This window comes from Toxotes jaculatrix, chromosome 16 (assembly GCF_017976425.1).
Source record: "Toxotes jaculatrix isolate fToxJac2 chromosome 16, fToxJac2.pri, whole genome shotgun sequence".
Classification (NCBI taxonomy): domain Eukaryota; kingdom Metazoa; phylum Chordata; class Actinopteri; family Toxotidae; genus Toxotes; species Toxotes jaculatrix.
Window position 1 is genome coordinate 20,592,619 of NC_054409.1, and position 18,658 is coordinate 20,611,276.

The following is an 18,658-nucleotide window of genomic DNA, read 5'->3' on the forward strand; positions in this document are numbered from 1 at the left end:
GGACAAATGCTGAGAGAAGTGAGCAGAGTAATTTCCAGGAAGACTCTTGGCAGTTTGAGGGAGGAGGCTGCATCCTGATGGACATGTGAGGGAGTCTTAAAATCCCATTAGAGCCGATCAAAATTCAAAGGGAAGTAAGCATAGCCTGCCCTCAGCCTAAAAATCTATTCCTGTCAGCACTGAGTAGATAGCCAGAGATGGGCTAAATCGAGACACTCTATTTTGGTAGGAGGAGAGAGAGAGGGGATGGAAAGAAAACAGCAGAGGAGGGAGGGGAGTTGGAAATGAGGGAGTAAGACAGAGGGGAATGACAGAAACATCACCAGGTGTGAGGAGGAGAGAATAGCCTTGAACTTGTTTCCTTTTGTAGAGGGACAGTGGCCTCCTGTAAATAATGCCTGTTCATTTCCCAAGGAAATGCCAGTGTAGAGACACATCCTTTTCTGAGGCAGTGAACTGTGGATGACTAGACCAAATCTCTCCGTGTGGATGCAGCAACACCAGCCTTTGTCATTCAGCCTCGTTAATCGATTGAGGAGGCTGTTAAAATGCAAGGGGTCTCGCTATTATGGAGAACTGGAGCTCACACACATGCACACACACACATTCATACATAGAAACGTCTGTGTGAACGCACTTGCACACTGCTGGGGTTGGTTTCTATGCCACTGGTCAAACTGAATGAAACAAATTCTTATAAACCAACACAGTAGGACCAGTCAGCCATAATGAGCGAAGGTTTTACAAAAAACTACTCTGAAAAGATCCACAGGATACAAAATTGTGTCTTTTCACTTTCTCACTGTGGGAATGGCAGGTGTGTGTGTGTGTGTTTGTAAAACAGCCGAAGACTTGACTCAACCAGCCCAGCTTCTCTGCTCCGTTAAACCCAGATTTACTGTTTGCTCAGAGATGATCAGGCTGTGTTGTCTGCTCTCCCTCTCTTCACTTCCCTTCTCTTCTCACGTTTGCTCCTGGTTTCTCACATCGACTGAAACTAAAGAGATTAACAGAGGGAGATGAAACGACTATGGCTCTGCCAGCCACCATGTAACCCCTGTCGATTCCAGGACTTCCTCCCACTGCAGTCTTTCTCCCACTGCCATCAGTTCCTTCCTCTCTCTCTTTAATCACACTCAGCTCCACAGAGTCTCTGCACAGTCAACTTGGCCAAAGGGTTGTGCTTTTAAATTAAAGACAAGGCCACTGCTTTTGTGAAAAGAGATGAGGGGAATGTCAGGAAGGCCAGTCAATATTCATCTACACAAAGCTAATTACATTTGACTTGGCAACCAATCCCAAACACACGTGCCTGCTCTCTAAAATGCTCATGCTACCAGTCTTCCTCCTCCTTCCTCTTGTCTCTGTGCAAATACGAAACAAATCCATACGGCCCCATGATACATGCACAATTTTCACCCAAGCTGACACATGTTCAACAAGCACAGACGTTTTTGTGTCAGTTTGCACTGATCCAGGCCAATTTACTTTTAATCACCTCTTTCCATTGATGCAGTTGTGCAACCTCTAAAATTGGCTTTGCATTCCGTACACAGTAAAGCTCTCTAATAGACAAATTTTAGTGTAAAAACTAGAAGCTGTGGTTTCACGATGGTTCATATGTGCAGGATTTCTTGACTTCTTGCCATCTCCTGGGTACAGCTTCATATTTAATGAACAGACCCAAGAGTGGTAACAATCTTCTCATCTAACCCTTGGCAGAAATGCAAAGATTTCTCAAAATGTTTAACTATTCCTTTGAAATAAAGTAATTTAAATCTCACAGGATGTCATGCTGTCATTTAAAGGAAAATCTTGGAAAATGAAGGGAAAATTTATTTTTTCCACTATCTTGTGATTACGACACTGCCCACAGTGGTCACTGCTGTAGAAAAGTTAGATACTGGATGACATGACAGTACTAAAAACTAAGCCAGAGTCATCCAGCGGTCAGTGTAAGAACCCAAGGCTATCAATAGTAACATCTCTCTAGTCCCTGTTAGCAGAGATTACATTAAACACACATGACAAATTAATAAATCAGAGGTTGTTCTTTTTTTTTTTTTATAGATCAGTGTTTCCTATCAGCCAGACTCCCCCGTTTACATTTGTCTCTGGGGAATAAAGCAGCATCCTGCTTCATTCATTAGCCATTCAGAAACAAAGATATTCTATACAATGGGCTGAGAGTTACAACCTCAATACGCTAACTCATTCATGATTGATTCAAGGCTTTCTTTGGATCTCAAGGGAACTTACAGAGATACACAAACCCTACATGTATGCATCCATATGTGAGCTCCTACTCAGACATAAATAACCACTGAAGAACTGTGTCTATTTTTAAGTAGGAATATCATATAAATAGACCCTGGTAAACAGACCTCGATTTGATGGTAAAACAAGTAGGTTGTTTTTAGTTTTTTTTTTTTTTTTTTAAAGATAATATTTTTCTTGTAGCAGTTAAAAGCATCTTCCCAGTCTACCCATACCTCCTGTGCCTCAGCCTGCAATGTATCACCCTGATGATCATGTTTATTTTACAACCTTATTGATTTGTCAGTTTGGGAATCTCTGTCTGCACACTGCCCATTCACACAGACTCATACACAGTCTGGCTTTGCTCTGTAGACCTACTTCTGTAGATGGATTTAGTTTGCCTAAAATATCTCTTTCTGACAGTGGGGTTCCTCTGATTTTAAACACACACAGTGCCACACTTAAAGCAACACAGCAGTCACCTACAAACCCACTCTTTAACACTGCAGAGGCCAAAACAAAATAAGACCTGAGTCCTGAAAACAAACATGGGAGGATTCCCCAAAATGGTTAAAAAATATTTGAATGTTGTGCCACAAACCTTATGCATTTTTTAGAGGATAAATGCACATTATGGCTTTTTAGTGCCTCCAAAAATGAAATCACACATTTTCTCTGCATATTCACTCATCCAGGGATAAGAGCCTTGTTGTGTCTAAACCGAGCTGGTCTAGTGAGTCACACTAAGATTACAGAACCACTCCGGCTGCCTGATACGACTCTGGAGGAAAAGGCTGGTCTGCTGGGACAATGAGAGGGAAAAATGATTACATGATCCCCATAGAAACAGTGCTGATGTAGCTTTATGGAAAAAACACCAAGCTTAACTATGATACGAATAACAAAGAGGAAGTGAAAATGAGAAAACTAAAGCTCTTAAGTACAAAGAACGGTTGATTTGTGAAACCCAAATAAACTACCAGGTCAAAGGAGCACAGCAATAATAAGCCACAGATTGCATTTCATCAAAGGCAACAATAGCATGCACACACACTGTGCCGCTCAACTCTCACAAACATATTTAGAAAGGGCAGTGCACTATTCAGCAAAGAAAGAAACACAATCCACCTCTCTCTTATTGCTTTTTTTCTTGCTACACAACTTCAGTCCTGCATCGCTTTCCCACGTCAGAAGCCGTGATCTATTGTCCAGCCAGTAAATGCGTCACTACATTCTGAATACAGATTTCAACTGACAGCAGCACACTCTTTGTATTGTGTGTGATTACTGTGTTATTGTAAAGATAGTTTCTGTCTTCCATCATGGCACAATCACCACTGGACTGAAGATGAGTGTGAGTATGTGTGTGTGTGTGTGTGTGTTCGTGCTTCTGGATTTAAACACACTTGACATTATGTTTTCATCTTACCCTGATTCTCCTCATGGCTGCCACGATCTCCATCCGACTGTTGGGCCTGGGCACGTCAAGGCTCCCCACGTACTGTGGTAAACAGCCAGAAACACGAGACTGTTGATTGTCCAACACTCTACATTTGCACGATTAATCTTCCATAATCCCACATGACAAACTCAGTAATATCATGAATTAAATCAATCACTCCTGCTTAAATTGCTCAGCTACTCTCACTAAGCACTGTGACCGATCGCTGCAATTAAGTGTGCAGCTTCTTCAACTCCATTTGCATTCACTAAAGTGGCACTAAATAAACCGTGGCTCCCGGGGACCACCAGGAGTCCTTGAATGAAGCTGCAGCACAATTAGGGACATTTATTAGACTTTTTTTTAGACTTTTAAAAAGGCAAAAACTGCAATATGCACTGACACTCTCTCTATAAACAATGTTATAGGAAACAGACACTATTTAGGACAGAATTTGAGACTAGCAATTCTTTTTTAATCAGCTTTTTATGGCCTGTATTCATTTGAAACTTGCTATTTATACACATGGGGCTAAATGTGGAAGGATGAATGTGTGTTTAAGTGGCCGTGTGTGGACTTCTATTCCTTGGTATTGTGTTTTTTTGTTGTATATCCACACTGTTTGTTGTATATCCACACTGTTTGTGCCATGGATTTATAACAAAAGTCAATGAAATTAACAAATACTGAGAAAAACTGACTCAAGCATGCTGCTTAATAAGCAGGCCTACTAAGATAAAAGATGCAGTCTTGTGATTGAACTTTGGACCAGAAACACTCCCTTTCCACCACTGTGCTCTCTGTTTCCTTATCAGCTCATAACATGAATTAATAGGCAGTGTATGCAGAGGAAATCAGCTCAGACAGCCCAGGATAAAGTTACACACTGATGTGTGTGAATCAGAGCTGAAACTATTAGATCAGTGACACAAAATTAATCTGCAAATATTCTGATGATCAAATCGTTGTTTGAGCAGTTCTCCAAGCAAAAGTGCAAAAAGACATTTCAATGTGTCACTTTCAGATTTGGAAAACTGTGATGACAACTTGTAAACCTGTTAAGATAATGAGAATGAGATGATAAAAATACCAATTGCGGCTTGTGAATATGGTCACTAAAGAGTGAACACTATCTAGCTGCTTCCCTAAGAGGTTAATAATTCAGTGACTTAGGAAAAACTGAAAATGCACTCAGTTCAGTTCACTTCTGAGCACCAAAAATGTGGAAATCTACACCAGTTTTCAGTGATTATGCCGTAAACAAAACGTAAACGTTGTCTTTACATATGCAGCAAATAAACTAGAGGTCTGTAACACACATGCAATATCAAACCACATGTTATTGTTTAAGGACCCTGCCATGCGTTCAAACTTCCTGATGGATCCCAGCAGAAAGGGTCCAGTGCACCTGCTACCCAGCTCCAAAACAACACATGCAATGCAGCTGTGAATGGACTGCGTGGTTAAACGGTGTCAAAATAAGGAGGGAAACTATTGTCAATTCACCTTGGCTTGGAAATAAATCCCATGCTGATAAGCCTCTTCATTATGCAGCGGCACCCTCGAGTCCGCCACATCGTCCACCAGGTTGTACCTGTTCCTCGCAGGCATCACGGGCTCCGACTAAAGATCCCGACACAGCAAACACTGTTCAACAAGTAAACAGATAAATGTCGACCGGGATGGAAACGCTACAGTCCCATGTGTGTGCGCCGCGCGGCTCCGACAGCGTGCTCCCTGTGGAAACGCAGTCCATTGTTGTTGCTTTGAGCTTCAAAAGGTCCCGTCCTCAGGAGGGACAGATTTGGGCGCCCCTCTCTCTCCCTGTGCAACAATAAATGTTCTCAGATATGCTCTCAGACGGGCGTCTTGTAAAAACGCAGCAAAGTGTTGGACGCCTGTTTCTAAAGCCACAGGGGAAAATCCAGCGTAAAGACGCGTCGTTTCTCTCCGCAGGTGATGTTGCTTGCTCGCTCGCTGCTGTGGGTTTTTTTTTTTTTTTTTTTTAAATCCAGTCCTGTTGGTGGTAACGCTGCACCCTTCTCTCTCCCTCCACAAAGCACAAAGCAAGTCCCTCATTGGAGCAAAGTTCCCAGGCATGATGCAACCCGGAGCTGGGAGGAAGGCCAACAGGCAAGTTAGTCCTCCCCTCTGGAGATGAGAATTTGACACACTTATTCCTGGAAACTGAAGGTGGATTATCTGTCAGGGAGAAGTCCTACAGAAGAATAAAGGAGGAATTAAAAAAGAAAAGAAAAGAAAAACATTTACTTAAGTACTTTAGTGCACCATTATTATCCTAAATATTTATTCTTTTAATCGACTATATTTGTTTGACAGCTGTTGTTACTTTTCATATTAAGATGCACCACATGTGATCAGTGCATTTAAAAAATTGCTGATGCATTGTTATAGATAAAACTACCCAGAAGTACATAAAACAATTAAAACTGACTCTATCATGGTGGCAGCTACAAAATAAATGCTTATATGTTAAAGCATTAATAATAATAATAATAATAATAATAATAATAATAATAATAATAATAATAATATGGTTAAGAAAAAATGTCTTGCCATGTAACATTCCCACATACATTATTTCTTATTGCCTTATGAAGTGATTCCACTGTAGGCCATGAACCTTAGGCTACTGAACAGCCATTTTAACCTGCGTGACAAATCGTTTTGATGACAGTAAAGTAGCATCTCTGTTTAGGCAATAAATGGCTGTTTGCTGGTCATAAAGTGGAAATGACTCTCATGATGCCCAGCCTTCATCAAGCCTCCACCTCCTGCCAGGTTGTTGTCATATTACTGCTGCCATTGCAGCTGACGGTATTGACATTAAACCTGCATGGGGTGAACAGTATGCCTTAAGTGGAGTGTCACACCCGTCCACCTTCTGCACTACTACTAGCAGTGATAATCCATTATATAATTAGCAAAAAAGTAGGTTAAATACTTAATTAAAAATAAGACATACTACTGAAATAATGCCATGGCGCCCTCTGTTGGTTGCTTACTGTATATTACTGCAGTTAAAATGCAGTTTAGAGGCAGCAGATGCTCTGACATTAGACTAATAAAAATCAAATGAATTAAGATCTACTGATGTGGCAAAAGGGCGGGTACCACAGCTAAATCCCATTAATCTGCACTCAAAGTGAGAGGAGAGATTTATTTGTTAATGTGTCCATGTGTTAAAAGACATGAAGGAGGAACATGACTGGCTGTCAATGAAGCCTCAAAAGAAGGTGACAGATACCGAGCAACGTTCACGAACAATAAGTAATGAAAGGAAAATGTGAAAAAGAGGTTCCTGGTATGTCAAGTCAGATTGATTTGAGTTATGCAACTTCTCATCACCAAAAGAATGAACCTCACATTACATCTAAATTCTCTGAACAACAAAAAAAATAAATAAATAAAAGGATGCAAAACAGTATGTAAACAAAATGTGAGAGATGGCAAATCTAAGGTGGGTTTCTGCAATGAGACTGAGACTTCTTCAGCTCTCATGACCTGAAATCCTCTTTCAGATGTTGTTCTTTGATCATTAAAAAAAGGGAAAATGAAGGAAAATTCTCGACACCAAGAAGTATAAACCTTTAAGACGACTGTGAAGGTAGTCAGACTTGTAAAAGAATTTGGCATTTCTGTTCTGCTCTCGATAATAAGTGGTATGATAACAATTTTAATAGTTTCCCTCTATGGGTGGCAGACCCGCTGTGAAGATCCTCTGTAAATAAAGAAGCAATTATGATGAGTACATGAAGCGGTCCCATTCACAAACATCATCAGGAAACAGGGCAAGTGGGTGTAATTACTAATGCCATCATTAGCAATGATCTTATACATGACAAAATGATCACTTAAAGGAAATACTTTAATTCCATGTCCATTTCCATTCCATTTGCTGCAGCACGAGTTCAGTTCCGGTAATCACAGGTCTGGTTTCAAGTGCCATTCATGTCACAAACACTGTTTCATGTACAGAGGGAAGACAAAATACTGAAAGCACAACATTGAAATGGATCTCCTCTGAAGTAGCTTAATCACAATTACAAACACTGTGGGTCACACTGGGTTGAATGGCAACAAGCAGTCTTTATACACTGTGAAAGAGATCATCACTTTGATACGCTAAGTTTTCAAAGCAACGCAAGACAATGAACGAAGAGACCAAATCACCGCACAAAACACAGGTGCTCTGCTTTTTAAAAGCCACCTTATTAAAATGTGATTTGCTTATTGAGGTTTGTGCTGAATAATGTAGGTGTAGAGTTTGACACTGGAAGGATGTCACTCATCTGCTGAAGGGGGACCCTCCTCTGTCCATATCTTAAATCTAAGACTGACACGTTACCTTATATTGGAAGCAAAGTGTTATCCTGTTGGGAAGCAGGAGAGATCTTTGTCCAGTTGTAGCAACAATATTTACAATTACAATATTTACATATTGAAAACGCGAGAAGCCAACGCCGTAGTAGTAGTAGCAAGTTTGTTTAATTCACTAATTCATAACAGGATCAGGATTCACATCACGACACACATGATACACATATCCCTTACAGCAGAGGACACACTCAACACCTGCAGATGTAGAATCGGTCGATTCATACGAGTTTCGGATGCATGTCACAGCAATAAAATAAACAACTGAATGGGTGGATGGATAGCTTTGGACAAGCAAAGCCGTGTTTTTACGGCTTATTAAAACTGTGTATAGGTTTGTGTAGTGTCAGGCTGTAGCATATCGCTGGTGTGTATGCAGTGTGTAACCACTTGTGAGCAGTGGCTGTGAACATTTTAAAAGCGTCACAAATGGTTTTCCACTGGCTCCGGTATAGTAATTCCGTAGTCATGCTTATGCTAGTTACCATATATATGTGATCTATGCATATTCTGCTTTATTAACTGTTTCTGTACGCTGTGCATTGTTCAGTACGATACCTGAGAGCTGGTGGTAATGTGTGAATGATCCACTCAGTCACTGACCAGCCAGTAATAGACATAAGATAGAAACAGCTGTAAGAGGTACGTGTAAACAGTTATTCCCAAAGCATCCATATTACTGATGACGCAACAGAGGCAAGGCAACAAAACAACACAAACACAAACTGTATATTGCTGACCACTGCATTCCTCATTTGAGTGACAAAGGCAAGCCACGGGTCTGATGACTGCGTGGGATTCAGAACAATTTGTCCCTGAATCAAGACACTTCCCCTCATTAACATTTAATGGGTTTTGATAGAGAAATGGACTAATTAAGACTAATAAATAGAAAATAATCAGTAACGGATTTTAAAAGAGAAAAAGGTACAACATGTATTAAAAAGGACAGCGAATAAAATAAGCACACATTCCAGTTTTTCAGTACATAATGTACCACAAAAATCTGCAGCCAAAGCTTGGCTACCGGCCGCTCGAACATGAGGAACCGTATGTAAACAGGCGGACCCATGCACTGAAAGCTTTTAATGAAATTCCCCTTTTATCCATGCAACCAAAAGCTTAGTGTCGATGAACATATGAAACCACAAAACTAAAAATCAACTTTTCATCTTTGGGTATATCAGATACATTCCGCAATATGAAAAACGCCCCTAATGCCCATGTGTGTTTAGAAATGCATTCAGGCTGCAGTTCAGAGTTGTATGTTCACAGCGGGTGTAATACTGTAATACCAAAATCACTCCGTTTGTATTTGTAGTTCAGACTTGCCATTTGTATGATGCATCTCTCAAGCAAATAGGGTGGGGTTCTCCAGAAAAATTCCAAAGATCCTTCGGGAAGCTCAATATAACTTCTTATTATATAAAAGTAAATTCTAGTCTACAAAACGCACAAAGCTTTTGTATAACAACTGTTCCCAGTCTAAATGTAGCTCTGAGAGTGGGTGTGACTGACTCAGAGCAACAAAGCTCAAGAGGAAAGTCTTAAATAAGTTAATACTCTATGATTTTGTGATACATACGGCTGTGCACTCTGAAAGCTCAATCTATCAAAGGCCATAAAATCAAACTGTCACACTTTAACACTATACAAATGAGATTTCCCTCTTGGTGTAGTTCCTAAGAAAAAATATCACACATTTCATCTTTATCAACAGAAAACCTGAGTGTGGCTGTCCAGAAACTCAAAAGCAGCTACACCTTAGGTCAGTTACTTACAGATCTGTGTTTTAATGGTCAGTCTGAAAGATTGAAAAAAAAAAAAAAGGAATAATAATAGGAACGAAGACAGATACACATAGGGATATTATTCCTTATCAGTTCTTATGGCTGTGTCATCTGCATTTAGTCAGGTTTAAGAAGACCCCAGTCCTAACGTATTATTTGACGTATCTTTACCCACTGTACCCTGTAAGTCAGACAACTCTGAACCACAGCCTCACAGCCATAGTGAATAACCTGAAGTCAATTATGTACATTTTACAATCACGTTAATTTCTTTTCATTTTTCCTGAAAGGCTCTTGGGCTTCAAAAATGCACCTCACTTTTTTTTTTCCTGCAAAAAGGGTTTACAACCAACAGCAGCAACAAACAACAAGGGGAAACAAATAATAAATACAACCCAGTGGAAGAATTAAAAACATAAAAACAAAACTTAAGATTTAAGGTACACACACCAGATACCAAATAATGGACTGAATCCAACATCATCTGTTTGGATACTATTAATTCAGGACAATAAGAATGCAGCAGTTAAAGTTTATAAATAAACTCCATACCATTGTTGTAGTGACAGAAATGATAGTGAGGGAAGGAGGAAGAGGTAGGATGGATGGAGGGCAGGAATCGAAAAAAGAGGGGAGGAGGAGGGTGAGAATGCAGATGCCTCACTCTGGAGCGCCATTTGTCGTTCCTGCCATCCTCTCTTCATCCCCCTGTTTCTGATGCTGAAGTCTGGCATAAGTCACAGCGTCTCCCCTGAGAGAGAAAGAAAAGGAAGACAGGATGCGAGAGAGGGATGGTAATAAAAAGTAATGAGGACGGAGAGGTGAGTAGGAACAAAGAAAAAAGCAGGTATGAGAGGAGACGGTGGCAATGTTAATTGCAAGGTTATTACACGGCTGACCTTGTCAAAAGTTAATTTGCATGAATAAAGAGGCTCATTAGCATTGTCAGAATTCCCACTCATAAAATAAAAATCTTATTAACTGATTATAATGTGGCATAATGCATTTAATATGAGAGCCTGTTATAATACCACATATTAGAGCAGCGTTTTAGGAACAAGACATCAAGGGATATGACTAATTACAAAATTGATACTGAAAATAAATTATATAAAATAGCTCAGTTTTTTCTGATGCTTTTTAAGTTCCTTGACATATGTTATTACATGTAACTAACAACTAACAGACATCTTACTTTTTGCCTAAAGACGCAAGGCCATACAGAACTCCTGTAGCAAAGGCGATGGCATTCCCAAACAAGGTCGTAAAGGAGAAGCTCAAGAATACAGGAAACAGAGCCATCCTGAAAATTAACAACCGAGGACACAGCGGACAGGAGACAAAAACAAAAGTCAGTAAATCATATGAAGTACACGCTGTGGATAAAACAACCAGAATCCCAAAGGTGTGTCCAACCACTTATGCAAAGTTAATAGCTATAAGAGAAAATGACATCCCAAAAATTAAAATTTCCATATAGTGAAGTACAGTCTCGAGTGATATAAACCATGTACAAATGTGTAGTTCTCACCCACAGTAGAAGAAGGCTTTCTGCCACGGTTTGAGTTTGTCTGCACGGGCTGCTACTGCATTAGCAAACTCTATGAACTGGCAGCAGAACGGGACTTCACATAGGAACAGCACGAAGGCATTCAACCTTGATACAGGAAGAGAGGACAGAAACCCAGCAAAGAATCATCCTGTGCATTTCCACCTCACAAACTGTAGAGCTGTGGCTCAAATGACAAAGGTCTAGAGGAATTTCAACACTGCAGATGGTTAGAGAAGAACCATTATGCTGTCATTGTTATAATTCAAGGTAACTACTTGGGGTGTAGTGCTTTAGCTCACCTTTACTGGCAAAGAAACACAGAGAAAGTTTCTACAGTGAACTGGTCAATGAAATCAGGGCTGCAACTAACGATTCATTTAATTATGAATTGCACTTTATTGTGCATTAGGCTATTATTATTAAATAAAGTGGTTATATAGTGTGTTTATTGTTTTTATATTAAAATATCTTGGCCTATGTAACATAAATGAGCCAATATATGTGTATATAAAATAAGTGTACAGTGTTAAAGACTTACACCATCCACACTCCCGCAGCAATGTTTAAAGGGTTCACAGTGACACAGTTCCACACTCCTGAGACGGCACAGGCTGCACGATTTGGACAAAACAAAAGGGCTGTTATACAGAAAATATCAGGAACTCCATTAGCACTGCAAACACTGCAATTTTCCTTTGGGATACATAATTTAATAAAGTACTCTATGTATTTATGCAACTACTGGCATTTTATTTATGAAATATCTCAGAGGGGAGAGCAGGCCTTAAACTTATGGATGTGACTGGCACTGCCTGGTTAGTGTCTGTACACCATAAACAACACAAGAATCAGCAATGCAGAACATAATATGGAACATGTACAGTATGAAGATGCAAACTGACAATGACCAAACACACACACACACATAGAAATATCTTTGAAGACCAGCACTTCACTGTCTTTATAATGGCTTTACATTGTCTCCTATAAAAAGCCCTTTGGAAACACCTGAAAAACACTGAACAAAATGATGGAATCCAGTGCTCACATCTAAATGCATAAGTTATTATGAAACATGCTTGGTCTCCAAATTAATTACCCATATCAAATTTGAAACACTAATTACCACCGTGTCAAACTCAAAGCAAGCTATATTTTTCATGTACAAGATAATTTGTTTCAGGCAGATTTCCCTAATGATAATTCTGAATATTTTCAACAGAGGAATTTTTAGTATTTACCATGCCTATGATTGGCCTATATCAGTGCCTGACACTACCCATTAAACAGTGAGTCTTCACATTTAAGATGCTGGAACCAATGTTGCCATTTTTTACTGACAAATGTACTGATACTGATTTGTTTGTCAATACCGTAATCTATTAATCAGCTAATTGTTTCAGCTCTACAACAGACCAAACACCAATGTATCTGTGCTTTTCCTGCAATAACAAGTAGAAATATCTACATTTCTCACATTCAGTTCACAACAGTAAGTCACAAGAAGTTTGTAATTTATCTATGACTTATTTATGATTCATAACTGATATTTGTAGAAATGCTTACGATTGCCAATCCATGCACTGACATCAAGTAAGTGCTAAGTATGATCTTCAGTATTTGAGAGTCAACACCACCCTGTACCACTGTTTCAAGCTGAAACTCCAGAGTGAGAATAGAGGGTACATATGCCTGATGTCTACAGGAACTGTCAGGCCAGATAAGCCCACAGCGTCACAAACAGTGGTAGAACTATGTGGCATATCCTGCTCCTTTAGACCATGCAGCCTCCTTAATAATACAGAGCGCATTGAATATGCAGTGCCCCAGGTGGTTAATGTGATACAGGCGCTGTGACTCTGGTGTCACTGTGAAGGAGAGAAGGATAGAGGGAGAGGCAGAGGGGCTGCAGTGCTGCTGGAAAACTGCAAAGCCAGCAGTTCAAAAAAAAAAAAAAAAAAGAAAAAAAAATCCACTTCTGCTTCACACTGAACTCCTGAGGGAAGAAGTCAAAGTACCTGCTGTGGACCCATTGTCTTCATATCATAAAGTTAATTTAGGGGGGAAAGAAAAAAAGCTGTTATGGCATGAGCAAGCCAAGGCAAATAGGTGGAGCTAGGTAGTGGCTGCTGCAATGATCGGGACAATGGGCTGTGACAAAGCTTTTGTCTAGCTTGGCTGAACAGAAATTTTTCAAAATTACAGTTTTTCCAAAAAAATAGTAATCGGATGCTCTTTCCGTCCTGTCTCTGCTCTAGCCTTTATATTGAGACTTAGCTAAAGAGTCCACACAGTAAACATTATCAAGTATTATGACAAGACAGCAGATTAACACGCCTGTCACAGAAAACAGCACAAACAGCCTAAATGTCACTGAAAACCGGCGCACAGCACACTCAACAGTTGTATTCACTACACATGTTTATAGTTTTCTTTCAGCTATCAAATGACACAAGAAACTGAGTTTGAACACTACTTACATATTCCTCCCAAAACCCCAGCTATTTTGCAGAGCCATCGGTACCACCATGTCATGCCATCATCCTCGGGGGTGGCTTTAGTGGACGCTGCAGTCTCTTCAGAGCTCATTGTGTTTGTCTAGCTACGTTAGCTAAAGCTACCCTAAGCCAGTATTTACAGATGCCAGCCTGATATCAACCAACAACAGCTAAGTTAGCTAGTCTCAACAAACTAACTGCTAACTTGCTTGTTACGACGCAGCCGTGTTTTCCAGTAATATCAGACGTAATTTCAACTTTTAAATATATATATTTTAATCCTTCCTTTCCTTTTTGTTCTGTTCCAGTTGGGACCAGCCGCCTGATGTTACCAGCGGCTTTTCAGACGGCTTCCCCCGTCAGTCAGTGCCAGCTAACCGGCTAGCTGATGCTAAAAAGCACCGCCACCAGCTGCCGTTAGGACTGGATTTCACCGCTGCATTCGGCCTCAACTTTTCAGCAGCCTTGTCAATGAACACAAACTGTCCTCAACGCGCTTTCTGCTGATTTATAAAAACACAATTTCCACCCAGTGCGTTCGGGTCCTACTAGCCGCTCCGTTGTTCTCCTCCCTGGCTGCTCGGCAAACGTAAGCGGTGCATTGTGGGAGGGATTTCATGTGCGTCACGGTTTGTTTACATGTGTCCCTATCAGTAGACGTGGGGCTACAATTAATATTTTACCACACATTCGCGCTAATCACAGTGTTCCGAAGAAAGCCTGGCACCTGCTTTTGTGCAGATTTTCATTTTATATCTGAAAATAAAACGTAAAAAGCATCAGAGACGGAAACCCAACCTGATTTCACCCGCATCCCAATACACTAAAGTAAAATAAATACTTTTTTCATTAATAAATATCTGGTTCATCTTTAATCACTCATTCACACTTTCATCTACAACATATTCTTCACAAATCGCTCATGTTATCCATATGAAATAGTTGAAATACATACTCATTTATAAGTTTTTTTACATGCCTGCACACACTATGGACTGTGACCTTTTCATCAAATGTTGGAAAGGAACAACCAAAAATGGGATTGAAGTCCGCTTTGTAGAGGGATGACTCTGTCTATGCAAAATGGGAGGTAGATAATCGAGGCAAAATCCATCTATGTGTGTATAAGTGACCAGCTCTAACAACTGAGGCAGGTTTCCTCATTCTGACAGCAGAGTGGACTGTAGTGGCCTCAGAGTCCTTCGGCTGAACCTCCTATGCTCCATTATTGGCGCTAATTTCCTCTTCCCCGTAGGTGTTTGGCACAGCATGCCGTCGAGGGTCTGCTGAGTCACCTGACCAGCTTGTTCAAGCTGAGTCACTATCTGCTCCACTTTCATCTCGAGTGGTCCGCCCTCACTCCGCAAGCACAGCAAATCCATCTGTGAAAGAGGTCACAAGAGTGAAAGAGTCTACCCTCTATTCTGTTTACACAATAAATTGTATAGAATCTTTTAAAAACCCCTTCTGCTAGGATGCAAGCACAAACTAAGCATTTAATCACTGTATCCTTTGCTATCCCCTAATTGTTTTCTTTTTGTTTTTTTTTTTAAACTAAAAGTGACATCTGTGTGATTGAGTAAACAGTCAGGTGTTTGACTCACCACCTCCTGTGAAAACTCAGGCTTCTTCACAAAAGAAGGGCTTTTAGGCAACAAGGCTGCAGACAGGGTGGAAATGGCATCTGTCACTGCTCCTGACATTGCTAGTAGTCCAACCTAGATCATAATTAAAGAAAACACGAGTACATGAACAATAACAGCAGTAAGTAATGTATAATCCAGTTTTATGATGCACTCTTAATTTCACTTACTTTCAAATTTTGGCACAATCTGCTGTCTGTGCTCATAATTTGTGAATACAATGACTGTGCTTTTTTGATGTCATTCTGGAACAAAAAAGAAGGAGAAAACATTATTGATGAGAGTTAACGACTCTCCACAACTTCTTGCATTAATGAAGGGTATGGAAAAAGATATTACTAACCCGCCTAAGTGCTAATGCTACTGCAAAGCAGTAAGCATGTCTGGGGATGAAGTACCCTTTGATCTGTCCCTCCTCTATCAGGGCAATGCAGATCTTGTAGGACTCCGCTGTGTTCTGACCAACATAAAACAGGACATTCATTCACCTGATACATCCGAAAACACAAACTTCCCTTTTATTAAAATTGTAGATAAAACAATTTATGTTACCAGTTTATAGCAGGTACCAGCTAGCAGCGTCTGCGTGTCTTTGTTGAATGGTACACCTTGGTTCCTCATGGTTCTTAGTACCTCGAGAGCATCTACAACAGCCAATGTTTGGAATATTATAAACAAAATATAAATAAGTAAATACATTTAAGGAAAAAACACTAGAAGGTTAATCTGTCACTTACTTTCATAAGCCCCTTTTGTAAATAACATGTCTATGGCGATGTTAAAGGATGTTGTGTCGTTGAAAAACCCTTTCATGCTCTGTTCAGACAAGTGAGAGAAAATGTCATAATTTATATATATATTTATATGATTCATACAACTTTAACACAATTTAACACACTAACCTTATCTGTAAGTGTAGCAGCAGCCATGTCCTCCAGACCCAGCTCATAGCACAGTCTCATGAAGAGAGGGCCAAACTTAAACTCTCCATATGCCAAGTTTCGGTTCTCTGCATGATACCTTGTGAGAGGAAATTAAAGGATCATCTATACAGAATTAAGATTTTCAACACATGCTTCTCCGTGCAGTGGGTATAATCTAATTTCCTCCTTCTTAATTTAGGCAAAAGTTATTGCACAGCTTCTTTGTGTGGTACAAAACTGTCAATAAATGATGTACTATACCTATAAATGGCATCTCTGGCTATCACCATGTCATCTGCAGACTGGCACAGGTGAAGAAGAAGCTTCAGCTCATCTCTCAGTATCAGCTCATTCCTCTGTAGCTTCTCCTTGAATAGCTCAATGTAATTTCCTATAAAATCAGGTAAAAATACAAACATCTGTCATGTGTCAAGACATAAAACAATTTACTGCAACTTAGTGCCAGTGACAAGAACTACCTCACCTTCCGTTCTAGTGGCAAGGTGAGCCACAGTCAGCTTCCTTTGCTGAAAGTCTTGAAGTTTGATGACATCCTCTGACAACAGATGCCTCTTGGCTGCAGAGACAACAGTTTTTCAGATGTCAGTAACTATAAAATCACAGCTATGTTGTGTAGAACAAAATAAGGGTGGGAAATCAGAAGTCAGTGTCCACATCATTTGATTAATTGCAATTCTAAAAAACAAATTTCACCACAGTAAGCACAATATCAACCATAACAGGTCCTCCATGTCGTGACCCTGGTCCTGAAGAGGGGTTCTGTGTCAAAATCTAATATTAAGACCTAAATTGTACATGTTGTTGAGCTCATTTGTTTCAAAGTTGTGTTCAGTGAACCTCCTTTCATTTTCTTCCGTGTCCAGTAACACAGACACACAGAAAACCTGGGCAAGGTGGTATTAATCCATTGTTGCACTACTGTAAGGCTGCAACCAACAATTATTTTCATTATCAATGGGTCTGCCAATTAATATGAAATAGTGAAAATGTCCATTAATATTCTCAAGTTAACATGTTTAATGTCAAAAGCCCCCAACGTGTTGACCCTCCAAATACAGGCAAACAAGCAAATAGTCACAGTTTTTGGCACTCTCCCTTTACAAAGAAGACAAAGGATTAATTATCTATAAGAGCTTTAATGCTAGTACAGGTTGGTTTCTGGCAGCCAAAGTAAATAACGACGGCTAATTTTTGGCCCCTAGGACGTTAATACAGCCACGGCTGGGTAGTGCATACCTACTTAGCCATGAACCTGAAATTTTCAGCACACAGCTGTTACAAACTCAACAAGTAAATATCCAGGTAAACCAAGTTTTGGTTTACTTTACTGCAAGCTCAGCACATTTATTTGAACGGTTAGAGCAATGTACAGCCACGTAATGATCACTACATTAATACACTTCTAATGTACCTTTGCACACAAGGTGCTAATGTAGCTTGTCTCTGTCTGTAAACCATCCAGTTTTAACGGACACCGGTGATTCAGACAGGACGCATGTTGAGGACTTTTCTTTGTCTTACCTCCGACACAGCTTTCAATCCATCCTGGCTGCAGAATACCTAAAAATACTCCTTTAGAGGGCTCATGTAGTAACGACCGACAACATTTTCCAAATCTCCCCAGCGCCATAGTGCCCACTGACTGTACCATGGTAATGAAAACAAAGGAGATGATTTTGAACACATTTAGGAGGTTTAAAACTCTGTTTGTCGCCAGGAATAGTTATTCACATTTTGAAATGCACTGACACACAATAACTATTTTCTGATTTAATTCGAGCAGGACAAAATATCCAGCTATTTATTTTTAAATTTATGTTACTTCAGTTTGCAGTTGGTATGATCCAACATGGCAGCGACCTGTGATCCCGTGCGGGATGCAGGAATACAACAAGTTTTAATTCTTCATCTTTAACGTTATTGGTTTCTGCTCAGTTACAAGAAGCTGTCTTAATTTTTGTGTTTCTTCTTTTCTTCGCTTGAGATGTGACAAGCATTTTATTTCTGATAACAGGGCAGATGAAAAGGTGTTCGTATTTTAACCTGCAGGTGGTGCTGTTGTACTGCACTTTGAACATGTTTGATGCTGAGTTTGAAACTTATTATTATTATTATTATTATTATTATTATTAT

At 39.9% G+C, this 18,658-nt stretch overlaps 3 protein-coding genes across 3 annotated transcripts in view; all 3 read right to left on the reverse strand.

The window, feature by feature from the left end:
• The window catches only part of si:dkey-34e4.1 (carboxyl-terminal PDZ ligand of neuronal nitric oxide synthase protein), a 42,783-nt gene extending 37,109 nt beyond the window's left edge, over nt 1-5,674 (reverse strand). The window contains exons 1-2 of the mRNA XM_041058153.1: nt 5,207-5,674; nt 3,689-3,760 (exon numbers count right to left, since the gene is read on the reverse strand). Coding sequence (XP_040914087.1) covers nt 3,689-3,760; nt 5,207-5,311 — 177 coding nt within the window. The 5' untranslated portion in view covers nt 5,312-5,674. The remainder of the gene's footprint in view (nt 1-3,688; nt 3,761-5,206) is intronic.
• Nucleotides 5,675-9,702: 4,028 nt separating this feature from the next.
• Nucleotides 9,703-14,527, reverse strand: cacfd1 (calcium channel flower domain containing 1). The gene is made up of 5 exons (XM_041059414.1): nt 13,921-14,527; nt 11,979-12,051; nt 11,420-11,545; nt 11,084-11,191; nt 9,703-10,639 (listed from the first exon to the last, which is right to left on the reverse strand). Exons 1-5 carry the CDS (start codon nt 14,027-14,029, stop codon nt 10,549-10,551), a joined length of 507 nt encoding a protein of 168 aa, XP_040915348.1. The 5' UTR covers nt 14,030-14,527; the 3' UTR covers nt 9,703-10,548.
• A 275-nt stretch (nt 14,528-14,802) lies between these two features.
• ptcd2 (pentatricopeptide repeat domain 2) lies at nt 14,803-18,156 on the reverse strand. Its single transcript, XM_041059146.1, has 10 exons — nt 18,047-18,156; nt 16,989-17,081; nt 16,766-16,895; nt 16,484-16,601; nt 16,319-16,397; nt 16,134-16,225; nt 15,925-16,038; nt 15,752-15,826; nt 15,543-15,656; nt 14,803-15,320 (listed from the first exon to the last, which is right to left on the reverse strand). The coding sequence occupies exons 1-10, from the start codon at nt 18,153-18,155 to the stop codon at nt 15,099-15,101; spliced, it is 1,146 nt and encodes a 381-aa protein (XP_040915080.1). The 5' UTR covers nt 18,156; the 3' UTR covers nt 14,803-15,098.
• Nucleotides 18,157-18,658: the final 502 nt, after the last annotated feature.